The following is a 25,842-nucleotide window of genomic DNA, read 5'->3' on the forward strand; positions in this document are numbered from 1 at the left end:
AGGGCTGGCATCTAAGCTGTTTTGTTGTCATGCGCCTTGCTGTGCTCCATCCTCCCAGCCCCAGCTGCATATTTGGGGAAAATGAAGTCCTCTCTGCCCCCATAGTCTCATAGTTAGCTTAGTCTTTCCATAACCCATGTGGTATCCCCTAGCACAGGGCTGTCCAACTGGCAGCCCACAGGCTGCATGCAACCTGTGAGGGGTTAACAAGCACTCCAGGGGCTCCTGCCCAGCCACCACTCTTCCCTGTGCTCTCACACTGTGGCCAGTCTGGCCTTCCCATCTCCTTTGGCTTCTGCTTCCAGTCCCCACTCCTGGAGGTGGGGTGGGGTGGGGTGGTGCAATGGGAGGGAGCCTGGGGAGGCACCTGTGTTGCCTGTGCACTGTGCATGACCAGCAGTGATGAGGTCCTGGCTGCCCACATTGTAAGGGGTGGGGGTCAGCATGCCCATGCTACATGCAGCCAGGAAAAGAGCTCTGCCTGCCCATGTTGCAGAGTGGGGAAGCCCAGTTGCCCACAGAGTAGATATGGGGAGCCTGACTGCCCACCTGGCAGAGGGAGGCAAAAGGGGTGGGAGCAGCTGCCTGTACAGGGCGTGGAGACTGGAAGGAAGTGGGACGGCCCTTCCCTAGCTCACAGACACTCTACCTCTTTTTATGCCACAGCCCTCGCTGGAAATGAACATTTAGTCTGCGTTTCCTACACCATAAATCTGGCCTGCACTGCCTTCTGGCACCCTTTCTGCAGCTTGGTGTGGGTAAGCGGACAGACACCACCTGACAGAGGTGCTGTGTTAGCTGAGCACTGCCATCCTGAGCGCTGGCATTAAGGTAGCACTGGGAAAGCTGCTATCAGAGTTGTGTGACCCCTCTCAGCCTGCAGGTGCTCAGCACCCTTGGCCTGCAGTTCCTGCTCTTCCAGCCAGGAGGAACCCAAGGCTCCATCTTGTTTCCTGCCATGCCAAGGAACTAGCTCAGGATCAGCTCCCCCAGAGCTGCACCTCGCTTCCCTCGTACTGCAGTAAGAGGCAGGAACCGGGCTCTTTACCATGAGGTCTTGTCATGTGCAGGATGGACTTGGTCACAGGCTGCATCTTACCACAGAGCTGCTAGTGGGTGCTGTGGGGAAGGGGGAGGCCAAGACCAAGTTAAAATGACAACTGTTTATTTGAACTGCTGAAATTGGAATGATGAAATGGGCAGAAATGGTGAGAGATGCTAGCAGACCCCAAGCAACCGTGCTGGGCAACTTGCCAGCGAGTGAGGCAGGCAGGCCAGGAGCACTTCCTGGAGAGAGCTGTGCGCCCCTGGTCCTGCCCCTCCACCAGGAAGCACCTGTTATTAGCTCTCTGGGTCAGGTAGACAGGCCACGGTGCTACTGTAAGGCCACGCCGTTTTCTTCCTTCAGTCACGGTTCCCTGCTGCCTGGCCTCTTCCCCAGGCATTGCAGCCGATGGCCCAGGGCTCCACTAAGAGAACTAAGCCCATTGCCTTTCTGGGTGGTGGCCATGTCCCCATACCATATACAACAAGCTCCAGTGGCTTGCTGAAACCAGTCATGAGACACTGTATCACAGATCCTACTGATCATGCCAAACCCCAGCATCTCAGCAGCATCCATTCCTGCAAAACCCATTCAGCAGGGCTAGCAAATCCTTAAACTCATGCTGAAGCCTGAGGCACCAGCTTTCTCTGAATACTTTCCTTTCCACCAGGGCTATCAGACAGTTCCAGGCAAAAGGCTGAGTTCTTTTCTCCCAACAACTCCCCTTGGTGACAAACCATTTCTAATAGGCAGGTACCTAGAGTCTATGCTGGGCCGTAAGGGTTCAAGGCTCTGGTGAAAACCAGGCTGTCTCCCTGGCTTGACTCCCTGTAGGGAGCATGCAGGAATCAGAGTGCTGAAGGCCATACTAGGCTTTTGGGTTAAAGAAACTTGGTTGAATGGCTCATGTTTCTCAGGGGGACACCACGTCGACAGTCACTTGCTGCCTTTTTTCCCTTCAGAGGTCGTCCTCTGTCACAAGGCAGTAGAAGTCAGTCCTTGCCCCATAGTTGCGAGACCCCAGGTCAGAGACATCTATTTCATTTCTCTGGCCCTCGTTCAACTGCACCTCTTCCATCCTGCCACCTGCCAGTGCTGTTGGTCCATCAGAGTCGGTCACTCGAGGAGTTGGTGGGCCTCTGAAGATGGGCCCTCGCAGGCCTATGGGGAGGGAGGTGGTACAGGTTAATGGGGAGGGAGAGGTATTGCTACAGGTATTGCTAGCTCCGAGGGAAGCCCCTGAGATACGGTCTGGGGGATAGAGTGGCTGTTCTGAACGTGGGCTCCAGAGGGTGTTTTCTACCACAAAATAATTCCAGGGTAAAACCTGTCTAGTCACAAGTGTCAGAACAGGCAAAAATAAGTTAGGCCCTGTTCTTCTCACTAAAGAGCTGTTGGCGTGAATCCAGGTCTCAGCATCCTAACACACTACTTGCTGTTGTCCCTTCAAAGCTTGAGGATGCCCTGGCAGTCTGTGGGAGAGCTGGACTGGGCCAGACAGGGAAATGCTGTCATTCTTTGTGCTGGAGGTCAGCAGACCAAAGGCAATGCATGTTCACCATGTTTAGGGGCCTGATTCTTGACAATTTGCCTGCAACGAACACCCGGTACAGTAACCTCAGCCAACAGAAGCTGTGCCAACCCCATCTTCCCTCCTGACAATGAAACCAATGAGGATAACCAAACTGGGCTCACCATTACCAGCTGCTTGTAAACCTCCCTCACGCCATGCCACACCATGCCACAGCTGTTCCAGAGGCTTAGGGGAAAGCCACTAGCAATGCCCTGGTTCTGAAGGTGCCAACAACCACTGATCTAGTCCCACCGCTCCCTCGCTGCCCTTGTGCTCTAAGGCAATGTGGAGGATGGGTCAGGGCCTCCACTACTCTGACCTGAACGGTGGGGCTTTCCCCCTAAAAAGGGAAGCACAGCTCCTCTGAAATGGAGGCACTTGCCAACACATTCAGTGTGGTGGATGGGAAGTGGGGTTAGTGGCTGCCTACAGCTGGTCACTTCAATTTCTTTTGTTAGAGCAGTTATTTGAAGATGATTTGAGCAAATAATTGAAACGTATGGCTCAACTCAGGCTTCCCGGCCTCTGAGGCATGAGAAGGGGCCCTGAAACCACTGCTTCGAGGAAGGGGGCAGAAGGCAAAGCTTCCCTCTACAAGATGTCTTCTCCTGGGACCCATCCTCACATCTTTTCCTCTAATCTGGGCCAGACTGGAGGACCCTTTCATTTCTGACACAGGGCTGAGGTGCAGCAGGAGCTGTCCCTGAGAAAGGATGCGGGCTGGCCTCTGCTGTACCGGCCCTTGTTCCCGAGGTGTCAGTAGGATATATGCCAGCAGCCCAGCCTGTATGTTCTGGCATGACCCTGTGCTGAGTGCTGCTCAAGGATGAGGGTGGTGAGCCTCCTGGGGAAGGGCACTTAGTGCCCGAAAGCTTGTCCAGCACCTTTTCTAACTAAACAGTTAGTCCAGTACAAGATACCACCAATGAAAAAAATCCCAGAGCCACCCAAGAACCAAGGAAGATGTCGGACATACCTGGGTCTCCCTCAGGATGGGGTTCTCCTCGGTGCTCCAGGTAGCTGCTGTGGAGAATCAGCATGGGGTCCTTGTCCTCCTGGAGCTGGGTTTGAGGATCTCCCATGGCGTGCTGGAAAGAAACTTTCCGTGGCAGGGCCAGACATAGCTCCTTCCAGAAGTCTGAAGAAGGGGTCTGTATGGGGGGTGAGAACACCAGTCTCATTAACAGAGTTTTTTGGCTTCAAACTGCCCTCCAACTTGTGAAACACCCACACACTCCCTGGCACTCTGGGGACAACTTTCAACACCTCTACTTGTTGAGAGACGTCTTTTTTTGGGGGGGGGGGGCGGGGAGTGACTTGGGAAGCATGTGCTGAAGGCCTGTCTCCTGGGGTGTTTGTGGAGATGACAATCCTATGGCTGCAGAGGGAGTTTAGCTAAACTCACTGGGGCGAAGGGGTCTTTTCTTCTGGTACAGTTGAGCGGTTCCAGCAGAGTTCAGAGCCCCACTGCGTGCTGCACGGTACCAATGCGCTGCAAGGAACAACTGCATGCCCTGCAACATGCAACCTAAGCACACAAGGTGAAGGCACAAAGAAAAGAGGCTTGCCCAAGGCTGTCCAGCAGATCAGTGGCAGAGGTGGGGAAAGAGATGACTTTATCTCCTGTGATCCATCTGCTGAGGCAGGTGTCTCCCTCTGTCTCCTTCAGATTGCTCGCATTCCCCTAAGGTCTCCTGCATATGCCCAGGCTCCAAGAGAAGCACGGTAATGGTGGTTTATTTCTGTCTCTCCAGCAGGAGTTTCATATCATCTTAACCAAGGCAGACCTCTGGGTTATCCACTGGCTGTGCCAGAAACCATCCTGAGGCTGTGCTATAGCTACTCCAGGGCACTTCAGACCCTGGCAGCCAGGCTGCAGGGCTTCTGCTGCTTTAGACATGGACTCTGGCACTTGCAATGCCTTCTCCTCCCTTATGGAGAACCTTGTAGCTTCACTTTGACTGAAAGACTCCCTGGAGCCAGCATGGACAAGTCCCTGCACATACCTGCAGTCCTGGCAGCAAAACTCGGGCAAGACCCCTGCTCAGACAATGGCACCTCGCCTGAGCAGGGAACCAGCAGAACCTGTGTGGGGAACTCTGAAGAAGCACAGCTGAGGCTTCGGGGGCTGGGAACAGCAGGTCTGGGCTTGGGTTTGAAGAAGAAATTGCTGTGGGAATCGGTACAGTTTCATTATGTGAACAGAATGAGGCTTAGGTCCAGCTTTCCAAGCTAAAATCACTTCTGAAATGCAACCCTTTGGTGGGAGCTGATGTTCAGGGGAGAGCTGTATACCAGGGTCTCCATAATCTCTGGGTCTTCACTAAAAGCCCTGGTTCCTATAACCACCAGCCCCATAATCCTGGGATTCAAGACACTGGGTTTTTCCCCCTCTCATGAGTCAATGCTGGGATTAGAGATTTTGCAGCGTGAATGGTGCCCTCCTGTGGCAACACCTGTGCCATCCCACTAGCCATTAGAGTGCTTGCAGTAGTATAGACCAGGGTTGAAAGACCTCTCTAAGGACTGCAAATCACATTCCTTCCCTCTTTCAGTAATGAGCAATAAAGAAGGAAAGAGCCTGGTGTGAGTCTGGCCATTAGAAACCATATCAGCCTTACAGGCATAGAGCACTTTGACCCTGCCCTTAGAGAGACTCCCTTGCACTGAGCTCTTGGGGAGTATATAAAATGTGTAAGGCTACAATGCCACCTCTTCCTTGCCTCCGCATAGGATCTTTATTGGGCTCTTCATGGCACAGAGGGTGTACTGCCAATGCCCCTTCACATGCAGACATTAGCTGCTGCTGTCCCTCAAGTGGGGGAGCAAATAGCAGGAACAATGGCTCTTCACATGCTCTTGTCATAGAATGAGACCATGAAGCTTGTCTTCTGCTGTGCATGTGAAAGCCAAATGGGGAAGCCAGTGCATCCATGCGAACATAATGAAAACAGGGGCTTGAACTTCTGGCCTCCATTGTAATCCTTGACGTATGTAGGACAAACACAGGACCATGGCTGGTCGGAGGGAGCTGAAATGCTAATGGTATGTGCAGGCTGCCACTGGCTTGAAGGTCCCAGGGCAAGTCACTTCCAGGCCAGTGATTCCCACCCCCTGCAAATGCACACAGGCATACACATGCTTATTTGCTGCCCACACCAGTCTCAGTAGGAGCTGAGCTCACATCCTGTACCTGTAACCTCTCTTTCTGTGTTGGTATGATCTCTTTGCAGAGATCTGACCTGGCTTGACTGCTGCCTGTTGCCTTCTCTCAGGTTCTGGAGCCCCTTCATGGCCATCAGCATCAGTAGTTAAAGCTGCAGCTCCATGAACCTCTAGGCTTGCCTTCCTTGCAAACAAACTGATATTTTCTGATTTGACCAGCTCTGTGTGAGACCTCATATTCTCTCTTACTGCACCAGGGTTAGGGTTGGCTCTTGCCTCCAAGAAGGGAGGCTTCAGCATCTCCTGGTAGCCACTACATTGATAGTTCATTGGGGCTTTCCCACTGCAGGGCAAGGGCAGCAATGTAGATGCCCTGAGGAAGAACATATAAGGGCAGTGCAGGGAAGTGTCCCAAAAGGACAGTAGGGAGGATATCTTTAAGACCCCACTTAGCCTATCTAAAGAATATCTTTAAGACCTCACTTAGCATATCTAACTCTGTTCTCTCAGCCTGCAGTAATGAAGCTGCTTCTGGTATGTGCTGTTGCAGCCAGTCTGTGGGGCAGAGGCAGTCTTTGGCCCTTCCCCTCAAAGCATAGCTTCCCTTCAATGCTTCTTGAGAGTCTGACACGCACTCCTCCCAGAAGAGCTGTTTCCAGAGTCTCTTCTGTAGCACAGTGCAAAGCAGCACTGCTGGGATCTTTCCATCCCCACCTCCCACACCCAGCTTACCATTGAGCCAGTCTGCCAGAGCAACAGGGTTACAGCCTTCTTGTGCTGCTTGAGCAGGTTAATGGCTGGATGCACTATCTCCCGGTACTGAGTCTGAAAAACTATGAAGATGGGTCTCTGGGACAGCTCCATTAGTCTCCACAGACCTTCCCTGGAAAATGAGATAACAGTTCCAGGGGGTTAGTAGTGTCATGCATGGCTTCTGCTCAGCTAATGCTACAGGTCCTCATTGCTGCATAGTCCTAAACTAACAGAGCAATGGAAAGACTCCCACGGACTTTGAGGGGCATTGGCTTGGCACTCGGCTTCTTTGTGAGATGAAGCTACAAGAACTGAGGCAAGGTGTTAGGACTCCTATCTGTACTAGGTGGGGGATGGGGAGCAGGGAGAAACCTCTGGAATTAAGGTTCTCTACTTCTTTATGTGTCAAGTTGCAGCTTTCAGTAATTTTACCAAACTTTCACATGCCACCGCCTACCAAACGTTTTTGGAAAGTCAGCTATTGTGGAGGGTAAGACTAGAAGAAAATACACTTCTAGCATGGGAGGAAAACAACAATTGTTTCACTCAGAAGCTCTCGGGTTCCATTGTTCTGAGCAGGGACTAGAGAGGGGCTGGTGTGGGGTCATTCTGTTTTCATGCAAGTTTAGCATGTGAACTTGGCAGCTAGGTTTTATCTGAAGGCTCTGCCTGCACTGAGTACGCTCCAGGCTCTGCAAGACTGAGCAGGATTTATCCTGAAGTTGTTCTTCCCTGGTGCTAGGGGGTTCTGTAGTTCTAGGCACAGGGGGACTCAAGCCCATGCTCTCAGGGCATGGCAGTACCACGGAGAAGCCGCTGACTGCAGCTGTGGGAGGGAAGAGGTCTGTTTGCCAGGCCACAGCAGAACTGTGGGTCACTTGGACAATCTCCTGGGAATTACCTCGGTGAGTAGGAAGCAAAGCAGCAGCCTGTTGCCATGTTCAGTGGCCGGCCAGTTACCTGAAGTTGTTGTTGCACCAGTCTTGCTCTAAGTATGCGTTGGAGAGAACCACAATGAGGCGTCTGCACCGACTGACATTCATGATCAGGTCTGCCGAAGGCTCTGTGGGAGTGGGACAGAGAAGCAGCTCAGCGGTAGCCATGGCAAAGGATTAGCAGAGCCAGCAAGGGACTCTTTCTTTGGAAACAGGCTGTCCTTGCATGCAAACCCAGTTCAAGAACCCTCCATTGAGAGGACGGTAGTCTATCAAGTAATGGAAGTCATAGCCCAGTCCCTCTTAAAGTGCCCTTTCCCCACCCTCCTCTTGGGTTACAGTACCAGCGCTAAAGACAATATTTCCAGCTGTTATAGCAGGGAAAAAGGTGTCAGGAATTCTGAGTTTCATTCTGTGGGGAAGCACTGATCCTTCCAGTAATTGGTTTCCCCACCTACAGACTACTCTGATATCTCCACCTGAGCGGGTTTCATATTAGTAAAACTGCTCCATGGAGCCTGAATGCAAAGGAAGGGATTGCCCCAGAGAGCAGCCCAGTGTCGTCAGTAAATGAGAACCTTTGCACTCCCAGCCAGAACTCATCAACCCTTGGCCAAAGGTGACTTTCTGGAAGGGGAAGCTTCATTCCCTCCAGGGCAGAGATGAGACAGGAAGTGGTACTGGAGGAAGCCCCCACCTGAGTTGGGCAGGATGGTCTTATCATCTAGAAAGAGCTTGTAGCCATAACGGTTTTCCAGCTGTGGCTTCACAATGAAGTTCACAAACTTCCTGTCATCTGAGGAGTTCATGTAGGACACGTAGGCATCGTAGAGTTTCCCATCTGTAAAAAGTGCTCAGCAGATCAAGGGGAAAATAGGCATGGGCAAAAGAGATGTACCACATTGTATGACAGATGAGGAAGTTTGGTTTGCCTCCACAGCCAGCTGTCTTCCTCTGTGCTACTGATCAGGGAGAGACTCTACCCTTACCCCTTATGCTGGACTCTCCTGGTGGCAGGGCATCTGTGTTAACTTGCATAAATGGTAGAAATGGCAGGCTCTATATCCACAATGTCTAACAGTGCTAAAAAACTTGCCTGTGATTAAATAAAATTGAACCCCAGATCCAGGTGGAATAGTGCATTCCAGAGGTGGACAAGCCTCTGCTTAAGAGAGGAGAAGGGTCAGAATGGGAACTGAGTCTATTTGTCATATGCCCAAGTGCCCTACTGGCCCAAGTACACACAGAAGTGTGGTAGTAGATCACAGCCATGGTTTGTATGATGCTCGGGGAAGGGACTATCTTCAGAGGCATTTGGAGAGCTCCTAGCAGGTTGTGGGTGCTACTGCCATACAAATGCAAATCCTACAGAGATGCTGGCAGGGGTTCCAAGAACTTGCCTTCATCAGTTCTCAACATCTCCACACTCACATTTTCTAAATACAGAGAAATACGAGATAAAATATATTTATACCTGGGATTGATGTCAGGGAAGGTGATGAAGGGTTTTTAGCACTGGCAGAAGGTCAAAAAGGTACAAACTGGCTATGGAAAAATGGATTGGAAATTAGAAGCAGCTATCTAACTCCTAATGATTGCTCGTTGTTGCAGGGAGTGAGTTTTGTAGCCTAGGAGACCCCTTTCAGTCCTGATGCTATTCCCAACTATTTAAAAAAAAGGACCATAATTTCTCTAGAATCTGAATCATCATATATGGCAGGGGGAAAAATCCTGAAGCAAAAATGTTTAGCCTGGAAATTAAAAATTTAGGCTTCTGCTTCAAGGAATCCCAAAGTATTGGAAAGAATACAAGTATGTCGTTAAGATGATCCAAACAACCTTCACTCTGCCCCATTGCACGAAACCCCCAAAGTAACAAGAAACTCGGAGGCAACTTGAAGGATCTTTGTAGTGATTAATAAAATGCTAATGAATTTGAGCAATGGACTGAAAAGGTTGTCTTTGTGTTTCTGGTGGCACTGTGGAGCAGAGTTAAGGTTGGCAGGTAGCTATCATTATGCATCTGCATGCTTTCCCGCATTTAGAGGCTTTGTGGAGTGGAGTTACTAGGATTCCTAACTGTGCGCAATAACTTCTGCTACAGAATCACTTATCAATTTCCACTTCTGCAACAGTCTGGAAAACCTGATTTATGGTTTAACTTTTTAAGGTGCGACTAAGCCAATTAAGTATCCTGCAAGCAAAAGGAGGTGTTGACATTCTTGTTTGTCAAGATGAACAGAAACAGGTTTAGCTACACTATAAATGGCAACTCCTAAAACTGAAGTATATCCACAAGGTTCTGCATTGCTTGAAGTAAACTGGTGTACCGTGTTTTAGACAAGATCTCACAATGGGAGGTGTCTCTCATGAAAGTTAGGGAAATGGGAAGGGTTGCTTTCATGGTAGTGAAGAAACTCCCATATGTCTGGTTCAGTATGATGATAAATTGTACAACATTATATCCCTTTAGGTATACATGATCATTAACACATTGTCTTAAATATATTGTAGATGTGACCATCGCAGAGGACAGTCCGGTTGTCCTCTGTCCTCTATTGATATGAAACCTAATGCCTTTATGTCCTCTATTTTTCCCTTGAAGAGAAAAATAGAGGACATAAAGGTGTTGGGTTTTGTATCACTAGAGGACAGAGTAGCAAAAAACCAGAATGTTCTCTATGATGGCCATCTGATAGATGTCATGTTATGGTAACCGTGTTTTTTAACAACATACCAGGGAAGAGTGCAGTTTCAGAAAACTCCCTAGGCAGTTTTTCCCCAAGCTTTTCAGAAATTAAACTGGGATGAGATGTTGTGAGAAATTTCAGAGCAATTGGTTTGGTTTTGAAGTAATGGGTTTGACTTTGTGGGGAAAAATAATGCTTTTAGTACAACTCTAGACAATATTCTAACTTCAGGTAGAACCAAGATTCTCCACCAGGCTGTTATGAGATCCTCTTAAGGGTGCCATGCAATATTAGCACTATTAGGTGTGCAAACACCTACACACAATTCACAAGATAAACCCAGAGATTTCAAATAGAAATCCATAGTGGCAAAAATATTTTGACCTCTTCTAGTCTGAGTTCTTTTCAACAGAAGAATTGTTCAGTCATTTTCCTATAATCAAAAAATCAGTGAAAGATAAGAGCTGGTGTTTTTTGATGGGAGTCTGGGGTATAATAAGGGGTGCCCTGAGTCTAAAAAGATTAAGAACCACTGGCATAGATGGTAGCATCTCTTCACTTTGTACTAAAATGCTAGAGAGAGCTCTTAAACCAAAAGAAGAAAGATTCTAACGGTGGACCAATGAGTCGCAATCTAGATGTATTAGGGATCATTAAAAGTGGCTTGGCTTTACAGAATCATGTAGCCCAGGGGCATGCTGAGAGGATGCAGGCTGGCTCCTTGGGTGGGTGCCACCCTGTCAGTACAGCAAGGCAGAAAGACCACTTGGATCCAGCATAATGCCATGAAACATCTATTTTCCAATCACTCTCCTTGAAGCTTTAGGAGAAGCAACAGAAGCCCAGAGTGTCTGGATCCCTGAGACTTTCCAATGCACCCTCTCTCCCACCGCCAAAGTGCAAACCATCCTGGCATGACCAGACCGGACCAAGCCCTAAGCACCTACCATTGAGCTCTAGCTCTCCATAGTGGTTCCTGTACCAGAGCAGCGTGTTCAAGCGGCACTTCACGTAGATCACGGCCACAAACAGCAGTAGAGCCAGGACTGCCAGGGCTGCCAGCACTGCCCCTACATGCCCAGCAGCCTCTGCAATCATCAGAAATGGCATTTTCAGTACAGTTAGCAGTTGCAACCAAACGTGGTGCTGCTTTAAGTGAGAGGTTTAGTTTGTATCCAAGCAGGCAGCGGTGGGTGTTATTGCTTGAGGCAAACCTTGAGTGGGGTTACTGGCCTTAGAGCTTTTAGCTAAGACCTAGGGCCAAGTACAAATCCGCCTACAAGGGGCATTTACCCAGCTCTCAGCATCTAAGTCACTAAATACAACCTTAATCCACCCTCCTGTACCACAGCCATTCAGCTGTCTAGCTTTCTCCTCTCCATGTTGGGCCTTCTGATCATGGCTCTGTGAGGCCATCCTGAGACTCTACCTTCACTTATACTCTGTGGTGATTCCCAGTTCACCATGGGGAATGTCACTATTCAAGAGGGAGTGCAACTGTGCTCAGTGAAGAGGCTAGCCTGGGTCTGAGCCCCTGCTCCCAATATGTTTCATCCAATGCAGAAACCACTTTAGGAGCAGGAGCCAGAACCTTCCCCCTCAGACTAGTGCCATTTGCACTGGGCTGCAGTGCCCCAATCCCAATTGTTATGCTCTTCTTCTGGATCCATGACTTCTCCTGTTGGCTGTCCAGTGGACAGCTTCAACATGAGGTGTGGAAGGTGCTCTTGGCCCTGCTGAGCTCATGGTCTGGTTTTTACTTTAGGGCATTTTGCTGAAAAGTGGGAAATGCAGATTCTAACACTTTCTGGATGAGAGAGCCTAGAAGCTGGGTCTCACACTCAGTGAGCAAGTGCCCTAACATTAGGCACCATTAGGTTGGTGGGTCCTCTTTCTGCTCCTTCTCCACTATTTAGAAATCTCCCCCTGAGTAAGCCCCTTTAGGATGTAGGTGCATGAAGTTTTTCATTAACAGACCAGGACAGAGCTTTGTGCCTTCCTGGTGAATGATAGGAGAGCAGCGCATCTCCACACTGAGGTTAGGGTGCATCTCTAGGGCCCAACAAATTGTCCACTGAGAGAACAGGAAAAAACAGAGCAGGGGGTTTGCACATAGATCATTTGATCCAGGTGCCAAGATACACAGGACCCCTCGCATTTTGTGATGAAATCATGAACCTAGGAGGTCCCTATATCTAGCCATAATCTCATCAGTAATCTCTCATCAGCAATCTCCCTATTGCAGAACAGGGTTCATCTATCCCTTCTCGTGTGTGGGTGAGCTCTTTCTTTCTCTTCCTCTCCCTCCTTATACTAATCTGAAGAGACCCTTCAGCTGGGCTGGATCCAGAGGTCCATCATCATCAGTTCTTTCACTGCTGTTCTAAACAAAGAAGTCTTGAATTGGGTGAGGAGTTTTTCTGGAAAAAGCATGGTTTCCCTCCTCTTAGGTTATGGTGCCATCCTGTGGCAACTTTCTATCATCCTATTTAAAGAACACTTTCTTTTTAACAGGGGACCCTTTGCTGTTCCTGCTATTGAATAGTGGTGTGAAGGGTTTACTTTCAAGACAGCTCTGAGAAATTTCAGCAGCAAGACGAGAAGTTACTCCAGGAAGTGACCAAAAGGGTTAAACACTCACACTGCATTACAGGCCAGGATCAGAACCTGACTGTTCTGTATCATACAAACTTGGACCTACGTCTCCATGTCCTGTTTGAACCATTCCCCCTGCTTAGGCTGATTCTGCTGCTAATTATGACACAGACAAGAACACAGTGCTCCAGAAATCTGCATCCCTCTTGTTCACTGGACAGAGCTTGGGAGTGTGTAGATAAAGCCTCCCCATTATTTGAAAGTCTTGCTGCTAACCATTCATCATACTCTAGTCATGTAATCAGTGCTGGGATGAGGGATGTCTCTCTGTACAAGTATGCTGTTCATGGACCAGTGGCTTTATCACCACTGAAATGCCATGCTCTCTCTTTCTTGTCAGACAATTCTAGTCTGAACACAGCAGAACTGTGGCCTTGTGGACTCTGATCTGTGTGTTTGGAGTCCAAACCTCTTTCTGGAGTCAATAGGTAGTCAAAGGAAGTTTGCATCCCATGTGGTCCAGAACATGACTCTGTCCACAGCCGTAAATATCAGAGCGGGATATGGCAAAAGTGTTACCAGGGCAGGCATATAATTCCCAACACAACTTGGAAATGCCCAAAGGACTCTGCTTCTGCCTGGCAGAACCCCCCGTACTCAACTGCTACAGCCCTTTTCTACATCATTACCAATATGGGGTAAAAGCTCAAAGAGTTACTACCTGATCTCTGCAGTGTAAATGTGGCTGTGATGTTCCTAGTCAGGCAGGCAAACACACCATAGTTCTCAACACTTGTCAGATTCACCAACAGGAGGCTGGACATGAACATCTCTGATGCATTATCACTGTGCCTGAAGGACAGAAGTGCCTTGGGTTAGCATAGAGCTATGCTGAACATCTTCTGGAGGGAAATGGAAGTAGACGTCAACTAGGAGGCAGAGAAATACAAGAAGGCACTTCTGGATAGAGTTAATCTTAAATATGGCCCAGAGGAGCTCTAGCTTGTTGTCCCGTGCTACTTCAAGGAACTTTTCAACCTGGGAAAGTAAGAGGGCCAAGATGGAATAACACAAGTTTCCACCTCTCCCATCTGCCAGGCTTCTGGTATCAGTTTGCTGCCTCTCCCCTAGCATCAGCCTTTTCTTGGCTTTTGTCCTTTGCACCACAAATGAGAGGGCAGCTTCCACCTTATCTGGGAATTTCCTTGTGCTTAAAGACAAAGACCAAGATTTGCAAAAGCAGGGCCCTAACTGCAGACTCCTTGACCTACATTTAAGAGATGAACTTTTGTTGAATGTCATTGACTGGCCAGGTTTGCTTTGCTGATTTCCCCATTGTGCAGCCAGCCAGGGAAATGGATCAATGTGCTTAAACACATGCACAAGAGCAATTATTTTACAATGGCAGCTGTTAGGGAGAATTTCACATGTCTTGTATAAGCAGAATTAAGCAGCCAGCTCTGCTTTTCACCCATTCAGCCACCATAACACCCTTCCCACCTGGACCTCTTGCTGGCAATGACATAATACATTTGGCTGCAGTATAGAGGCAGCCCCTGTTCTCAGTTCTAGCGTGGGGTCTTTTGCTTTCACAAACCAGTACAGCCCCTCTGGGGGAGAGAACATGCTTTGGTAGATAAATGCTGTCTGACAGGTGAAAACCTTGAAGCTTACGTTAACCCTCTCTAGGAAAGGGAGACTTGTCGGGACCTGCTGAACCCTGCATTTCCCTGTGGGTGCACAGAAAAGATAGCTAGCAGATGTCTCAAAGTATGGGAGCTCCTAGCAACTCTGGAGTCTCTGTGGGGAAACTCCTCTGATCTCAAGGCCTGTGAATGTGGCAGCACCTAGGAAAGCTAAACCAAGTTGCCTGAAAATGTGAAGTCAGTGCACAAACACAAAAGTGTGTTAATCCCTGACACAGGTGGTCCTGTTCATACTGAAGCAGTGTTAGATAACTGCCCATTAATCCTCATGGAGGTTTAACATGCTGTAACTCATGCACATTAAGACACTCTGGCTTTATGCTGGTGTTGTTGATGTTGTTCTCAAAGCCAGTGAGTTTCAACTTCTAGCTATGTGCAACAGGGAGTCTTGTGCTGGCGCACTGAGAAATGTACAGAAACCACCAGCTGGCCTACATGCATATTGTTGCTCATGCTGGGCTTCATTGTTCATTCAAGTCTGTATTGATCTCCTCTGTTCAGATCAGAAGTACTACCTGAGGGAAAGGGGACACGTATGTCAATATAGCTGTGCTTTTATTCCAGAGATATGAGTTCAGATCCTGTCTGTGTCACAAATGAACAGATGCTTGATCACAGTCCACTCATTTACAAGTACAAAGTCCCCTGGAAAAAAATCAACACTGTTCTGTTTCTCTTCAAGAAACAGAAGCTGGGAACTGTAAGCCAGGACTCCAGCATGCTCGGAGCCAGTGTATAGCTGGGGCTGTAGTAACAAGGGTAACTTGGCTTAAGCGAGAGGTGCACTGGGTTGGCTGTGAGGGGCCTCTGGCTAGAATACCATGGTGTGATTTAGGCTGGCAATGAAGTGCCCTGCAACAGTTGTGTCTGAACCTGGAAGAATAAAGGTGCCACAGACAAGGCTTGAGATAAATCAGCAGACCCTAATCTGTGTTTAGGGCTTGAATCAGAGGTGGGGGAGCACTTGGTTGGGAGGCTGTTTTGCTGGAGGTCAGAGCACTGGCCAATGGGTCCGTGATTCATACTGAGGTTTTCATTAACAAGACAAAGCACTGGGATTTGGGGTACAGTTCACTGGAGATGGGTGCTAGCGGAAGGTGAGTCCAGTGCACCCCCTGCAACCAGCTCTGTTTTGCATTGCCTCAGCTGTCCAGTTCATGGCATTTGCTCAATGACTGGAGCAATTAGCCCCTCCCAGCACTGGCTGTCAGCAGCCTCTCCCAGGCCCCCGTTTTATAGGCTTATAGGTCAACCTCCTTACCAGGTTTTCTCCTCGAGGGTGTACTGGCTGCTCTCGTTGCCTAACCAATGGCCATCCTTCATCCAGCTCAAGATGGGGTTGCAGTGTTCATCAAAGGGCAGGCGTACCGTGCAATTCAGTGTTATCTGGCTCCCTAAAGTAGGCTCCAAAGTCTGACTGCTGGATGGGGAAAGGACTTCAGGTGGCACAGTGCAAAGGTCTGTTGGAAGGCAAGGAAAGGCTGAGAGACAGGCTTTTTAAAGGGACACTACCAATTTAAAAATCTGTGGGAGGATCCTTTCTCTTGGGCATATGCACAGAGAAATCTAGCAGCATAACTAGTCTGGTGTAATTACCCTGCATAGACACTCCCTAAGATTAAATTCTTTCATTTACAATGGAGAAAAACACGTGTCCTCTGTGCATACAACAGCACTCTAAACTCAGTCAACCCAGCATGCCTAAAGTACAAGCTGTTCAGCTACTGAGTCAAATAAAAGACAGACATGCGAAATTCCCTCTCCGTACAGTCTGTGATGTGGCGGGTGGCTGGTCACCAATGACAGGGAACCTTGAATTTGTTTAGCAGATAACTAAATTCCTCCAGTAGCTCAAGGATTGGGATTTGGGCTCCTTATGCTCTAGGTCCTGGCTTCGTTCCCTGCTGACAACTAAGGGGTGTGCATAGAGCTAGCGTGTTCAGTAGTAGCAGCGTGTTCAATTTCAATGAACAACAGCAAGTATTTTTCAATGACATTTTTCACCCACATTTTCTGTTTTTCCACCAGCATGAATGACTAAACACAGATGGGGGCTGGGGAAGGGAGACTTAAGAGGTGCTTGCTCTTGCAGAGAGGAAAAGCCTTAGCGCTGCCTGCTGTTCAAATGCCCATCTCCTCACAGCAGGTCCTTTTTGTCCTCTAAATGCCAGCCTCCTTTCCATGCTAAACCCAGTATTTACTTGACTTCAACTGGGGTCACTGCCTTGTCCAGAGCCTTCTTTACATTATGCTTTATCTGGAAATGCCACCTTGGATTTTTCCAGATCTCTCCTGAATCTCTCCTCTCTGTTCCCACTGGGATCTGTCTTTCTCCCCTTTTGCAGCCCAGTAACTATTACATGGTGTCAAAGTGCAGCTCCTGAGACTGGTCTTTGTGTTTTTCTCTGTGAAGTGACCCTCTGGGTGTGTTTCTGTATCTGCCTCTGAGTGTGTCCCACACAACATTTTTTATTTGGGGCCCAGCTGGAATTTTTGTATACTTTTAAAACTCTCTGTGCAGATAAAACAAATGGAATTTGGCTGTGGGGAGAATGCAAATCTAGTTTTTAGGCCTTTTCCCTCAAAGCAACACTGCTTAGAGCAGTTCACATGCCCCCATAACTTCCCCTCCTGTGCTCAGGCAAGCGTGCCAGCTCTGGGTCAGAGGAGCACTGCATGATATCTGTGTGCATATCTGTGAATGCTATCTGTGTGTATATCTACCAAGCCTGAGCTGGGCTGGGCTGGGCTGGGCTGGGCTGGGCTGCGCTGGGCTGCACTGGGCTGGGCAGGGCAGATAAGCACCCCCCCAGAGCTCACCAGTGCTACTTCCTGGGTTGTGCAGCAGGAAGCTGCAGGGTTTAACTCAGGGGTGGGCAAAATGCAGCCTGCCAGGCCATTCTATCTGGCTTGCGGAGCCCCTAAAAAATTTAGAAAATTAATATTTATCTGCCCCTGGCTGCCTGTCATGCGGCCCCCAATGGCTTGCCAAAACTCAGTAAGCAGCCCTCCACCCGAAATAATTGCCCGCCCCTGGTTTAACTCCAAGGATGGCATCAGCCTGCATGCAAGTTGTCCCCCTCACCATCTTCCCTCCCCCCTACCTGTCATGGTCAGTCTGGTAGTGAAGGAGGCGTTTCTCTGGCCACCTAGGTACAGCGTGCAGGTGTAGTTCCCAGCATCGCTGGCCTGCGGGTGCAGGAAGGTGAGGTAGGCTGTCCCATTGGTGTGTTGCGTGCTGTGTAGGTGGCCCTGTGCGCTGAGGTTCAGCGGGTGGCAGTCTTTGCTCCATTGGAGGCTAAAGTCCTGGATGGACTGAAGGAGCTGGAGGCTCGACTTGTCCAGTGGGCAGAACAAATGATTAACAGGTGGCTGCTGGCTCCACATGTGGTGATCATAGATGCGGCTGGAGTCCAAGCAGGAGAGATCAGGGACTGATGGAATAAATTAAAACAGCTTTTCAATTTGGTCTCTTTTACCAGCTTGTGTACACCACACACAGGGTGGGGTCTGACTAATGCTCCCTGTGGCAAGAACACATCTGAGACTGCTGTGCCACCTGAACCAGCCAAAATAAGTGACTTGTATTAAGACAGCCTCCAGACCCCAAAACCCAGCTGTGCTAGGCACTGCATGTGCATGTGGTAAGGGACAGACCCTGGTTTAAGTAACTCATGTTTGAAATAGATGAGACAAAGTATTGTTATATCCATTCTATGAAACTGAGAATGAGATTATCTTTATTTTATATACCTGCCCCTCTCTGCACTAGTCACTTATGCTGTACAATAATTAGCCTTCCTGAAGGGGAGGTAGGGGAGTAGCATATGTCTCCTGCTTTACCTGTGTTGCCTTATTTTATTACTTCCTGTGAGAGGATTATGTGGCAACGTGATTACGGTGGCAGTTCAAAGGTAGTTGCACAAACTGTAAAATCAAACTGAACAAAACTATCTTTTTCATCCTAGATGCAAACAGAGACCTTACCCTCCCCAGAGAATGTTATGACCCTTCCCCAGATCCATAACAAGGCTGTGCCACTTAAAAACATATTACTTTGAGAGTAGAGCATCCCCGTGAGCAAAACCATACACCCTGAAACATGTACTACATTGATTTAATAAATTAAATTTGACCAAAATATTATGGCATGCATGTATGCTTAGTGGCACAGGACCTATGCATATGCTTTGCTCATCCAGCAACAGGTTAGCCCCTGTGATCACGGACAGAATACAATAGGAACTGAGAGCCAGAGATTAAAGACTTGCCCACAGTCTGTAGTAGAGCAGAGGTTGAAACATATATCTCTGGCTCCACATAGTACCTCAATTCATGTGTGGAACATCTTCACTGTGTGAAGATGTGGCTGACATCTTCACTGCACTGCACCCCATGGGCAGAGGACAAACCTTCACTTGCTAGGATACTGAGCAGAGTCAGGAGGGTGAAACAAGGAGCTGGCAGGCAAGGGCAGGCTCTGGGAGTGAAATGGCTTTTGTCCTAGATTACCTGATTTCCCAATGACATGGGAAGTTAATTCATCAGTGTAAGTATAATTGTGTAAATGCCCTCCCTAATCCCAGCGAAGTCTGTGCTATGGGAGCCTTGTCAGACCTTCCTCTTCCATTTGACCTTGGCTTTAAACTCTCCCTTATCTCCATTAGCAGTAAAACCCCCACCCTGCTCTATTTAAATATCCAGAGCATGGTCCTGGTTGGAGCAGGACTGGGGCCCTGCTGGTATGTGAACATGCTGGTTTTGCTTGCTGAGCAAACACTCTGAAGCCAGGCTTCAGGTACTGCCCACAGGAGAAGGACGTGTCACTGCTTGGGATTTCTGCCTGCTCAGAGCACACACAGCCAGCCTACCCCAGGGGGTAGATTGAGCTGCAGCACCGGGCAAGGCTGTCTTTCCCTCGTCCCCCATGCTTAAGTGGGATCCAGCCACACGGTCACTGAATGCATGGCAGGGAGTTTCTTCTCTCCATGGGCTTCCTGCCCATGTACCTCATTTCTTGTACCTCAGTGAAGGTCTGCAGCACTCCTATGGATTTTCAAGCTTTTGGGGTCCCCTGACCATCCTCAGAAACATATGGAGTGGGGAGGAAAAGCCTTGCTGAGCTCTTCCTCCGAGGAAGACAAGTGGGCACTTTTATCTTCTCTGGAGTCCTGGCCAAGACACTTTTAAAGGCTTCAAACAATGGGGCTCAAATGGATTTTGGTGGCAGGACATCAACACTGCTCTTCAGCCTAACTGTTCCTCATCTCAGTTTCCCCCCCTTAATGCTATTTACCCAGACCGAAGACTGTGTAACCTCTTTGGCCCCAGCTGCTCCTAGACTGGGACTTATGGTTACACCATAAGTCTTCTCTTGGCCCAGCTAAATGTATTTAGTTGCCTTTGTCTTCCCACTCCAACCAGCTCTTCCAGCCTCTTTGTTATGTTAAGCAGAGCTGCTCCCTGCCCTGGTTAGAAGAGAGCTGTGCTCTCAGCTTACTGTGCCTCCAGGCTTTAACTACACCCTTTGGAAAGTGAAAATGCCCTGACAGGGCCATATGCTCCTTGCCCATGTCTTCCCATCAGCTCAGGGAGGTACAAGCTAGGGAGGAGCCTCCCATTTCCATAAAATGGACTTTAATCCCCAACACCTTGGCAGGTACTAAACCATGCCAGAAGAACAGTTGTCCTGCTCCTGTGGCCATATGCCTGCAGGCAGGCGAAACATGGAGGCATCTGAACCTCAGGCCTCCCGGCATAGGCCTGCACGTTGGATGCCTGCCAAAACACTTTGGAAATATCTGAAGCCCCTGGTGGGGGTTTGCCTGTTGTAGGGCCACTTATGCTTGTGATCTGACTCGTGGATTTGGACTTGATTTGGCTGATGTGACTTGGAACACAAAACATTTCCTTAAAAAAAAAAGTCAGTGCTGGGCGGTAGAGAGGAGGTGGGATGCATCTTTGTTCAGCTGACCTCCTCACACCACAGCTGGATTCCTCCTGCTGCCCTCCTTAGTGTACTGATGGGTCCCATACTGCTGACCTGCGAGGAGGGAGCATGGTATTGAAACCAGCCACTGTCACCTGCCCTGCACGTACTGCTGTGCAACAGCGGCTGAGCACAGATCCTCCTGTTCCTCTTTGCTAAAGCCACAGGGCATCACCCCTGCAACAAGAGCCCATGGGGGGAGGACTGTTGAGGGCACATGCTTCTTGAGGGCACTGTATCCTTTCTGACAAGCTGGCAGACTCTCCTGCAGAGTTCCTGTGTCCTCAGCAGCACTGCAGAACAAGGCAACTGCCTCCAGCGCTGACTGGTTGATTACAGTGTTTAATTAAATAGTGGTGCAATTTATTTATAGTAACTAGTCCTTTTTGCCCCGGGTGCTGAGTAGCTCAGGAAAGTTTGTGCAGCCTGAACGTCAAGAGCAGGGACTTGGGGCCTGCTGGGCTTCAGTGCAAGAAGGTGTGCACTGATGTACGCTGTGTGAGGGTACTGTTGACAAAGAGGTGACTTGTTGGTCACAGGCTTGGCTAGTGTAAATCAACCCTGCTCTGCTGAAGTTGCCATTTTGACTCTTGTGAGCAGCACCAGACATGGGCAAGAGAAATCCTAAAGCCTCTCAATGTATCATCAGTTGAGTCAATGCAAGCAAGGACAGAGTCCAAAATAGTCGGTGAACAGATTACAGCAGTGTGTATGGGGTGGGGCAGGCTGAGCTTGAAGAGCCTTCCAAATGCAAAAAAGCCTCCAACAAAAGTGTTGCATCAACAAATGCCTTGTTTTGACCTTGTCAGTGTTTTTCCCAGTGCTGGTACCATCACAAACAGGTCCTGCTTGTCCAGGAGGGGCAGAGAGAGGGGCCTTATCTGGCTTCCCTGAGCCCAGCTCTACCAGCATGGGCTGAGGGCTCCATGACAAAAAGGGCCTCCCAGCACTGTGCTGGGGCTAGGCATGCAAGCCCCTCGGGCAAGCTGATCCCTGAAGAAACAGGTCCTCAATTCCTGAGAAGAGCAGCAAAGCCACTCTATTGCATGGGGTCAAGGCCTGGAGCTTCTCCTATGGCTTGAACAGCAGCTGTCATCGCTCTGTCCCCTTTCATGCTTCCCCATGTGACTGGGGAAAAGGGACTTTGGGACAGACATAAAACAGGAGGGAGAGTTCTCAACAGGAGCATAACAGGTTATATTAGACCCCCGTACTTTGAGGGTCTTCAAGAGGAGACCAGACATGCACCTAGCAGGGATCGTCTGACCCCAGCGCTCTTTCCTGAACAGGGCAGGGGGTCAGACTCAGTGACCTACTGAGGTCCCTTCTGACCCTAACATCTATGAATCTATGAATATGCAGAAGAAAGGGCAAGGTGCGGTGGGTGGGAGGTACACAAGCTGCCGCTAGGGACATGTGCAGGGTATGCAAAGTAAATCTGAGAAGAGGGCAAGACCCTTTTTCCAAACAGGTGAGAAGGTTTGGGTTCAGTGCGGTTATGTCCAGTAGGAAGTTAAGTAACTGGAAGAGACTGATGACCCTAAGTGAGAAAGTGGAAGTTGAGGAAACATGCACCCTCTTCTGTGAGTTTGGAAACTTTCTAAGGAGCAGTATAAGAGTGTTTGGCCTTGGCCAGGGAGGTCCTCTCCCTGTATGCCAACCCCAGGGAGAGCCCACCACAGCTGGAACCATCTCGTTTCTGGCCCTCAGTGGGCACATAGTAAAGATGGCAGAAAGGCCAAAATGCAGAGCATTTGAGGAGGTGGGTGGGCAATTTCTGCTTGCTCACATCCTTCTGCTAATTCCCACCAACCTCATAGCCCTAACTCTGTAGCCCTGGTCACAGGCAGCAGATGGGTTAAAGAGCAAGCACTGCTTCCCTTGAACAACATACAGTACTCCAATCTCTGACAGATGCTGCCCCCTCTGATATCTTCACGCTCCCTCCCCTGTGTAGTAGCTTCTGCTTTCACTTTTCGGAGAGGCTGTGTTTGTCATCCAGGATGTGTACCAAAGGGCAATTTGTGACCCTAGGCTAACAAGAGGCAGAGCTGCTTCTCTGCACTGTTCACTATTGATAAGGAATGAACAAGGCCAGGAGTGCTCAACCCCCAACCCACAGGCCAAATCTGACCAGCAGAGCCATGTAATCCAGCCTGTGGGTCTCCCTGCAAGTCCAGAAATGTGGTAGTGGGGAAATGGTGGCAAATAACACTGCCATCACTCCCCCACTACTAAATTTTCAAGTCCCACAAGGCTGGATTGGCCCTGGCCAGGCCAGATCAACCCCAGCCAGGCCAGCCTCACATAGGAGTTTTGGGCCTCATTCCCATGCAGCTGGGTCAAGTTGAGGCCCATGAAGCTGTGCAAGAATGGCCTGGCCAGGACCTGATGCAGCCATGCCAGAATGGGCCCCCTAGACAAGCCATTCTCATGTGCGTGGGTTGACCCCCTACCAGGCCAGTACCACATGCCAGACTGGGCCAAGGACCAGATCCAGCCTACAGACAGATCTGGCACCACTCATCTGGCCTGTCAAACAAGCTAACAGGCAAAATCTTGGAGGAAGTCATATCATATCACTTCATAGCAACCTACAAAACCCAGTTGATTTCCCAACTGTGGATGGCAAGGCTGCAATTTATCTGTAGCTAGGACACACGTGCATTGGTTTTTATACTATGACCTGCTCCTAGGTAGACATGAAAGGCCTGAGCTTGGGGGGCTTGGGGTAGCCTGGGAGACATGCAAGGGAATTTCATAGCTGCTGCCCGCTCACATAGTGGTCAAGGCAGGCCAGGGAATCTCTGTGTATTCCCTCCGGCAGTGGTTCTCAACTCGGTTGATTTAAGGCACCCTTGGAAAATGCCAGCTCTTAGTTTTCACTCATTTTTTTACTACAGAAAAAGAATACGGCAGTTCTTCTGTTGCAAAGCACTCTGAAAGACCACAGCAGGTCAGACACCATGAATTCCTATTTGAAATCTCTGGGTTTATCTTGTGAAGCATGTTTGCGCGCTGAACAGGGCTAGTGTTGTGTGGCACCCCACAGTGCTCTTTAAAGGCTCTGAAGGCACCCTGGGGTGTCATGGTACCCTGGCTGGGAATCACTGCCTTAGGGTTATATCTTAGTCTCTGCTTTGCTCTTGGCCATCTCAGGGGCCAGATGACCATGGTAGGCTATGGTAAAGCAGCATGTCATTGGGCTGTACTTATGCAGTTGTTGTGGTGCTGCCAAAACTCAGGAAGATGGTGCCATGTGCTGCCCTGGCAAGCTTTAACTTGGAGCCAAACACCAGAGAGCTGGGAAGCAAGGAGTCTGGGACAGAGTCAGCACAGGACTTCTCGAGGCCCAACTTGAGAAGTAGGGACAGATGGGGGTGGCTGTGGGTCAGGGGAGCAACAGAGGCTGACAGTATTGAGCAGAGATTTACCCCCCAGGCTCAAACAGTGAGGAACCAGGGTGGAAGGGATGCCACAGCAGGGCCTGGACATAGAATAGGACCCTGAAGACGAGACAAAAGAGACTGGCGAGAGAGAAGCTTGCAGGAGAAGAGCCTGGGGGCTAAGCAGCGGAGACTGAGGATGGAGGCAGACCCTCAGAGTTAGAGGGAAACAGAAGGGCCGGGACTGGGGAGCGGGGAGCGGGGAATCTGGAGGGTCACTGATCTGGGAAAGAGGAAAGGAGAAAAGCCTGTGGATCAACCTGCCTGCTCCTTTCGGAGAGAGACAGGGAATCTCCCTTTCCCACCCAACCCAGAGTCATTTCCCCTTACCCCTCACCTGCCGGAGCTGCTGTCCATTCAGGCTTGCTCCCAGCAGCAACTTGGGGAAGGCCCAGAGCCCACAGCACGGCCGTGACAGCCAGCGCGGAGGCCAGGCTCGCCTCCATTGCGACTCATTCGTGTGCCACACAGTGCAGCGAAGGGAAGCACAGGGGATGAGAATTACTGGCCCCAGCTCCCCCTTCCAGCTTCAGGCTCAGGCCTCCCGTCCCAGTGGGACCGTGCATCTGTCCCCGCTGTGCACTTCCTGCCAGCCACCTTGCTCATGTGACTGGCCTGTTGTGGCCTGGCGCTGCCAGTTAAGTCATTTCATTTCATTGTTCCACCCATGCCCTTGGTTTTGTGCTCGCAGGGTTTGTTCCACTCTCCAGCCCCAATCACAAGCCTCCAGGCTGGCACTGGGGAGAGCCCGTCCCCTCCCACCTGCTCCTGTGGCTCCACCTCCCTTTCCACCTGAGCGCTGCAGGGAAAAGGAAACCAGCCCACACTGAAGAAATAATTAAAAAAAAAAAAGTCCTAAACCCACCCAACCTGTTGGCAGGAGGGAAAAAAAAAAGCCTGACAAGGAATGTGCCGTGAGAGGCGCTGCGGCAGGTTGCACAAGAGCTCCCTGTCACTGTGGGAACAGCTGCCTCATGGGGCTGATCCTGTCACCCTGGACTTACGCCATCTACCAGCACTCGCAGGCCTTAAGCTGTTGCCACGGAGGAAACACAGAGCTGCTCCAAGCCTGGGGGAGACACAGAGCTCCCCCAAGAAGGAGCCTGGCTTTACAATGAAGCAGCAGCAAGCAGAACCATTAGACAAGACTAAAACTGTACACCTGTACTAAGCCTTTCTTCTAAGCCTAAAACAGAGGCTTGGAGGTTTTGCAGAAAGCAGGGCAGATTTGCACCTTGTAGGCCAACTAAATCAGAGATGCATCGCATAAGCTTTTGTGAGCGACGGGCTTACTTTCCCATTCACATATGCACTCCGTTTCCCCCCTTTCTGTATTGCTGAATTACTGTTTCAACTGAACCTGCATGTAGGGCCAAAGCTTGCATTTAAGCATTGGCGGTGCGTAGGGGGTGCATGTGGGTTCACGTGCACCCCCTGAGATTGGCTGTGCCCCCCACTGAGAGATCAGGTCACTGGGGGACACCTCCCTCCTCCCCCCCCATCAGCAATTGGCTGCTGGGAAACCCCCTCCCTCCCCACCAGTCAGCTATTGCCTGCTGATGCCCCCCCCCCCAGTATTAGGAGGCACCAGTTGCCCATGCACTTAAGTGCCTGATTCTGACTAGTACTGAGTACCCACAACTCCAGCTGAAGTCACTGGGAGTTCAGGCATTCATCATCCTTTTGGATCAGAGTTCCCATCCTTTACAGACTGATTATAACTAGAAAACAGACCAGTTTCCCAAAGACAGCCACATGGATTCAAAGTCAACAGGCCCGTCCTGTCATATATCATTGCAGCTAATTGCAGAAATACTGTGGGAAAGGAACAACTGGAGCTGTACAAGATTTTTATAGAGCCAATCTAGTGTGCTGATCTCTTGGTTTTCATTGATGATTTAAAGGTATTTACTAATTTAAACCAATTCCCAAACTATGCTGATTG

At 49.6% G+C, this 25,842-nt stretch overlaps 1 protein-coding gene across 2 annotated transcripts; it reads right to left on the reverse strand.

The window, feature by feature from the left end:
- Positions 1-1,148: 1,148 nt before the first annotated feature.
- Positions 1,149-24,614, reverse strand: SIGIRR (single Ig and TIR domain containing). Of its 2 annotated transcripts, XM_090032332.1 has the most exons (10): positions 24,235-24,614; positions 17,567-17,896; positions 15,724-15,922; positions 13,478-13,608; positions 11,109-11,249; positions 8,169-8,312; positions 7,497-7,599; positions 6,516-6,666; positions 3,595-3,769; positions 1,149-2,206 (listed from the first exon to the last, which is right to left on the reverse strand). In XM_090032332.1, the coding sequence occupies exons 1-10, from the start codon at positions 24,341-24,343 to the stop codon at positions 2,004-2,006; spliced, it is 1,686 nt and encodes a 561-aa protein (XP_089888458.1). In that variant the 5' UTR covers positions 24,344-24,614; the 3' UTR covers positions 1,149-2,003. The 2 variants fall into 2 exon arrangements, with proteins under 2 accessions (XP_089888458.1, XP_089888459.1); XM_090032333.1 differs by lacking the exon at positions 17,567-17,896 and having other exon boundaries at positions 24,235-24,613.
- Positions 24,615-25,842: the final 1,228 nt, after the last annotated feature.

This window comes from Crocodylus siamensis, chromosome 2 (genome assembly GCF_052110815.1).
Source record: "Crocodylus siamensis isolate JL-2025a chromosome 2, ASM5211081v1, whole genome shotgun sequence".
In the NCBI taxonomy this organism is placed as follows: Eukaryota; Metazoa; Chordata; order Crocodylia; family Crocodylidae; genus Crocodylus; species Crocodylus siamensis.